This window comes from Emys orbicularis, chromosome 20 (assembly GCF_028017835.1).
Source record: "Emys orbicularis isolate rEmyOrb1 chromosome 20, rEmyOrb1.hap1, whole genome shotgun sequence".
Classification (NCBI taxonomy): Eukaryota; Metazoa; Chordata; order Testudines; family Emydidae; genus Emys; species Emys orbicularis.
In genome coordinates, this window is record NC_088702.1 from 7936060 (window position 1) to 7942059 (window position 6000).

A 6000-nucleotide genomic window follows, 5' to 3' on the forward strand; every position below is an offset into this window, starting at 1 on the left:
AGCCGAGGGGCTGTCAGCCGTACATTGTGGTGCAGCCATGGCCTTCTCTCTTCCAGTCCATGGAGGAGATGTGGGAACGCTGTGCCTGCCGAATCACGGAAGCCATCCAGTATGTGGTGGAGTTTGCCAAGCGGATGGGCGGCTTCATGGAGCTGTGCCAAAACGACCAGATCGTGCTTCTGAAAGCAGGTACGCGGCTGGAACTGCTGCAGCCAGGCCCCCGCAGGGCTGCCCCCTTCCCCCGGCTGGGTCAATAAAGAGGCCATCCCTTGAGCTCTCAGTGAGAACAGCCTCCCTGGGAAGCAGACCCCACAGGCTCTGTATTCGGAGGCACAGCGCCCGGCCTGCAGGGGCTGTTTGCACCTGGATCTGTGCTGCTGCAAGACCCCGTCGTGCAACCGGGGCTGCCATGCCGGGCTCCAAACCACGAGCGTCCTTGGGTGGGAGCCGTGGGCTCGGCCCACTTCCTGCACGGCCGCCGTCTCCGATCGCGCCTCCAGGGTGGACCGTACCCTGCGAATTTCCCAGCCGCTCTGGACGGGACAGCGTGACTCAGGCCACGTCTGCGCTGCAGCAGCGTGCGGGGGGAGTCCCTGGGTATGTGCTTCCATTGCCAGCCCAGGCCCATGCTGCCACGTCACGTCACTGCTATTTTTAGCCATGCTAGCGTGGGGAAAGCTAGCTCAGACATGCAGCGGGCACCCATTTGATAGCAGTGACACTCAAAGGCTGTGACACTCGGCCCCTACCCCCCAAACGGGCGCGTGCCTGGGGCTAGCTTACTTCCCTGGACCTCCCTGCTCCCATGCATAAAGGCAGAGACGTTGGGACCTCCGCTAAGTCTGTTTACATTTGCAACTTCTTCACTCCCGCCCCCGGCTCTGTTTTTGCAGGCGCCATGGAAGTGGTTCTGGTGCGAATGTGCCGTGCCTTTAATTCGGAGAACAGGACGGTCTTCTTCGAGGGCAAATATGCAGGCCCCGAGCTCTTCAAATCACTTGGTATGATATCCGCGGTATTACGGTAAAGCCCAGAGGCCCCATTTTGTGCAGATACAGCGCAAGAGATGGTCTCTGCCCCAGAGAGCTCCCAGGCTAACGCGACACGGTCATCCTCCTTTTACAGATGGGGAAACTGAGGCCCAGAGAGACAGACCAAGATTTTCAGATGACACTTGCTCCCATTTAGGTAGTGAAATGAACCAGCCAGGTTTTCAGCAGTGCCCGGCTCCTCCCTTTGTTGGGTTGCTGAGCGTATTCGAAAACGCCTTGCCCAGGGTGTCAGCAGCCGAGCCAGGACTCGAACCTGCATCCCCTGAGTGCCCGTCCGGTGCCTTAACCACAAGGCCGCCCTCGATCTCTTGCTCTTGGGACCCCCCGCTCACTCTGTTACCCCAGCTGTTGGGAAGCCTCCTCTCCATTGTAAAGGGATTTTCACTGTTCTGCTTTTCTTCGAACCCTGGGTGAGAAATTTCTCTCAAGGAAAAGAGGCTGCACTAAGGAGTAACTGCAATTCAAATGCGGCAGGCCGTGCCCAGCGCCCCACCAGTACATGTGTCTGCTTGGCAAACACATGTGTCTCTCTGCCAGCAGCCAATACTAATGTCTCTGCAGAGATAATCTCGGGATGGGTGGGGGGGTGATGGGCCCTTCCCAACCAGAGCAGCCAGTGCTGCCTGCTGAGGCCCCGAAGAAGACGCCTGCATTGGGTTACGTCCAGTATGATGCTCTGCTGTGTTCGATCCGGAACGGTGGCTTTGATTTTTGCCCGGCCGATATCCGAGGGACTGGTTGGCAACAAGCCGTGGAGCCGTTTCCTTTCTAGGTCCCTGGTTCAAATCTAGCTCGGGGCGCTAAGGCCCAACCAATGGCCGCTTAGGCTCCTTGGGCCAGCGGGCATCAGTTACTGTGTGTCTGGGCAGTGCCTAGTGAAATGGGGTCTGAGTGGGCTGAAGCCTCTGGGAATATTAAATAATATCTTCGGGGGCCTCTGACCAGTTCCCGGTGGCCAGGCGTTCACATCGCAGCAAACCCCCATTGTTTCCAATCTCAGAAGAGAAGCAGAGGATTATATGAGCCCTGGAGATTGGACTTCCCTCCCAGCCCCAGCGGGTGGAGGAGGTTTGTCCTGTGATCCCAGGGGGGACAATGCGTAGTCAGTGATGCCTGTAGACCCTGCGCGAGGCTGGTGAGAAAGGAAGGCTAATCCCGCCTCTGGGTGGCGCTGGAGAGGGGGTGGGGCCGCCCGGGAGGAAGCCGCAGGTGACTGATGGCTCTGCTCCATTTCCCAGGGTGCAACGAGCTGATCAACTCCATCTTCGACTTCGCTCACAGCCTGTGCTCGCTGCACTTCTCTGAGAACGAGATCGCCCTCTTCACCGCCCTGGTGCTCATCAACTCAAGTGAGCATCTGCCACTGCTGCTGGCCTTCAGTCCTAGGGCCGCAGCCCCCATCGTGGGAGGGGGGATACCTGATGTTAATTGCCAAACAGCCACATAAGTAGAGCTGATCAGAAAATGGGGGGCGGGGGTCTCTGGAAAATGTTGACTTTTTGACCCCTCCCCCATTCCACCTCCCCGGAAATATTTCACTTCATAATGGCACTGAGTAGGGATGTAAAGAGCAGTTTAAAAAGTTCACTAGTTAAACGATTAAAATTATATCGTTTAACCAGTTAACCATTAACCGAGGTCGCTCCGGTGGGCCTGGCACGGTGGGGGCTGGGGCTAGGGCTCACTCCATCTCTGGAGTCCCACCAGCCCCTCTGGTATGGTGTGGCCAGGGCTGGGGTTTCTCCTGCCATTGCAGGGCTGCTTGGGTTAACGGTTAAGGTTGGTTAACCTTTTACACCCTAGGACTGAGGTGCCTCCTGGGATTTGTAGTTCAAGTGCCTCATGCTCCCATTCTCCTCTATAGGCCACACTCTCTGGCTGGACTACATCTCCCATGATGCACTACGCTCTCCTCATTTGGTGAAGGGAGGCATCATGGGAAATGTAGTCCAGCCAGAGAACCGAGTCCATAGAGGAGACGAGGCGGATGAGGCACCGAAACCACCGCTCCCATGAGGAACCGTGGCACCCTTGTAAATTGAATTATTTCAGTTTTTGGCCAAAAAATGTTTGGTTTTCAAAAATTCCTGCAATCAAAACCCCCGTTTTCCATCAAAAAAATGACAGAACATTTTCAACCAGCCCCTGCCCCCAAACCTTTTCCTTCCTGAATCTGGTGCCCTCTGCTCTCCTGCCAGCACAGGTGGGCAAGCGTCTGGGTTTCACCCTGAGGTGCCCATTTCCAAGTCAGCGCTGAGAATGCCACCCCCCTCCTTCCCCATCTGGTCATGCGAATGGAACCAGAGAGAGACTGATGGGGCTTTAGAGTCACCCCTTCTCAGCCTGCTGCATCCTGCAGGCCATGCAACCCCGAGCCACCATCCTCAGGGACCAGGGCTCAGATCCTGAAGGGGAGCTAGACAGGGTTATTATGGAGGGCGAGATGTCACTCCAATCCCATTAGGAGGCCACTGACTAGCATTTGGCCAGGACCCCAGGGCTGAAACTGCAGAAGAGTTCTGCGGGAATCTCTGTGTTGCCACGGTGGGGTGTTCGTGGCTGGCCAGACGCTGTTGCAATCCTCAGCCCCAGTGTACGGTCGCATGGCTAACCCCAAGCACTCAGCCAGCCTGGCCTGACCGCAGGGGGCTGAGATCCATCCATCCTGCACCTTAAACTGTCATGCAGCAGAATGCCGGGCTCTAGGGAGGCAATGCTCTCCCTCCGTCGTTCAGGTAGCATTGGCCCATTAAGAGAGGCGGGCGTGGGCCGAGAGAGACCCCGCCCCCCCCAGTTGGGCATGGGAAATGCTCCTCAGTGCCGTCTCCTGTCTCGGTGCAGATCGGCCGTGGCTGCAGGAGAAGGGCAAGGTGGAGAGGCTGCAGAATAACCTGGAACAGGCCTTTAAACACATGTTACGGAAAACCCACCGGGAAGGCATCCTGGCCAAGGTAGGTGCACGGTCCCCACGGCCTTACCTGCCTCCTCTGTCGCAAGCCACACGCCCTGCCGGCGTAGGGCACCTCTCGAATGCTGCTGGTGTTGTGAAGCCCAGGAGCAAGGACTTGAGGGCCTGCTTCTGGGTCCTTTACTGTGCCCCGTCTCTGGGGCTAGTGGGCCCCCAGCGCTCCCTTGCCAGAAGGAGACGCTCAGAGCCAGAGGGGGAGGGAGGCTTGGGCTGCTGGACCTGTAGCTGGTTACACGTGTCCAATGTGGATCGGGGGCTGGGTGGCTGAGGGGAGATATCTACACTGAGCAGACGATACGCTCAGGTTGGACATTAGGGACTCTCACTAGAGGATTCTGGGTAATTATGCAAATATTCGGTAGAGGTGGAGGGTTCCGAAAATGGGATCATGCTCACAGACCGGCAGCAGAGCACACGCGCACAAGCACACACACACACTCTGTCACACGCACGTGAGCACACGCATACACTCTTGCACATGCGCATGCACACTGTCACATTCTGTCACACACACATGCTCTTGCACACTCTCACACACATGTACCATGCACAAACACATACTTCCACATGCATGCACACATGTGCGCACACATGCACACTCGCATGCACGCACATACGCTCTCACACTGTCACACGCACACACTCTCGCACACTCAAACGCACACATGCACCATGTGCGCATGCACACACACTTTTGCACGCACACACATGCGCACGCACACACACATGCACAATCTCGCATGCACGCACATGTGCTCACACTGTCACACACATGCACTCTCGCACACCCATGCACCCATGCATGCATGTGCGCGCACACACTTTCACATGCACGCACGCACATGCGCACACACACACTCGCGCGCACACTCACGCATGCACATGAGCTCACACTGCCACACGCATACTCTCGCACACTCATGCACACGTGCACTGTGCACGCATGCACACACACACACTTTCACACATGCGCGCGCACACTCTCGCATGCACACGCACGCACATGCACACGCACCCCCAGACATGTTCAGCAACATCACAAGAGCTCACAGAAGCCCCAGGCGTTGCCAGACCAATTACTGCCCTGATCAAGCTGAGACCTTCTGAACTCCTTTCACTCACTGAGTGGCTTTGGGTCCCTGAAAGTTGGTCTGTGAGTGCTCAGCAGAGGGGCGGGGGCCTCGAGATCCACGTTTATGCCGTGTGCCTCTCTCCCCTGTAGCTGCCGCCCAAAGGGAAGCTGCGCAGTCTGTGTTACCAGCACGTGGAGAAGCTGCGGTCCTTCCGGCAGATGTACCCCATCATCGTCCACGCCGTGTTCCCCCCGCTCTACAAAGAGCTCTTCAGCTCCGAGTGCGAGCTCCAGGGAGCGGCAGCAGAATGATCCCCGCGGGAGGCCGGTGCCCAGAGACCGACTCCCATCTCGCGCCGGTCTGTCGCCCCCCGCCACCCCGGGATGGGAGGTAGCGGGGGGGAGGGGGGTGGACCAAATTAGAACCTGCTTCCTCCCATCCCCTCCCAAACAGCACAGCAGAGGGGTGCGGTGCAGGAGGGGGTGCGGCCAAGTGATCAGAGCAGACCTGGGTTCCATGCCTGCCTCTGCCACCAACCTGAGCAAGTCACTGCCCCTTTCTCTGGGCCTCGTTCCTCTCTCTACAGTGCAGGGGGGAGGGAGACCCCTTCCCACACACTCCATGGAGGTGGCGGGGTGATGCTTAAATAACCTCATGAAGCTCTTTGAGGGTCTCAGCTAGCAGGTGCTACCGAGGCACAAAGTATTACTGGGGAGACGCCCCAAGCCGAGACCCCAGTGGGGCTGAGATCAAGGAGGTCGCTAGCTTTTGCTGTAACATATTCAGGGCCAAGGAAAATACACTGCCCACCATATTACTCCAGTGACTAGAATCTAGAGACCGGCCCGGGTAGTTCAAATACCTCATTTTTTATTTTTATTTTTATTTGTTTTGGTGTCCTTACAGA

At 57.2% G+C, this 6000-nt stretch overlaps 1 protein-coding gene across 1 annotated transcript in view; it reads left to right on the forward strand.

Moving 5' to 3' along the window:
- RORC (RAR related orphan receptor C) overlaps positions 1 to 5404 on the forward strand; it is a 45812-nt gene extending 40408 nt beyond the window's left edge. The window contains exons 6-10 of the mRNA XM_065420148.1: positions 57 to 189; positions 894 to 1001; positions 2291 to 2401; positions 3894 to 4003; positions 5243 to 5404. Of these exons, the coding sequence (XP_065276220.1) occupies positions 57 to 189; positions 894 to 1001; positions 2291 to 2401; positions 3894 to 4003; positions 5243 to 5404 (624 nt within the window). The remainder of the gene's footprint in view (positions 1 to 56; positions 190 to 893; positions 1002 to 2290; positions 2402 to 3893; positions 4004 to 5242) is intronic.
- Positions 5405 to 6000: the final 596 nt, after the last annotated feature.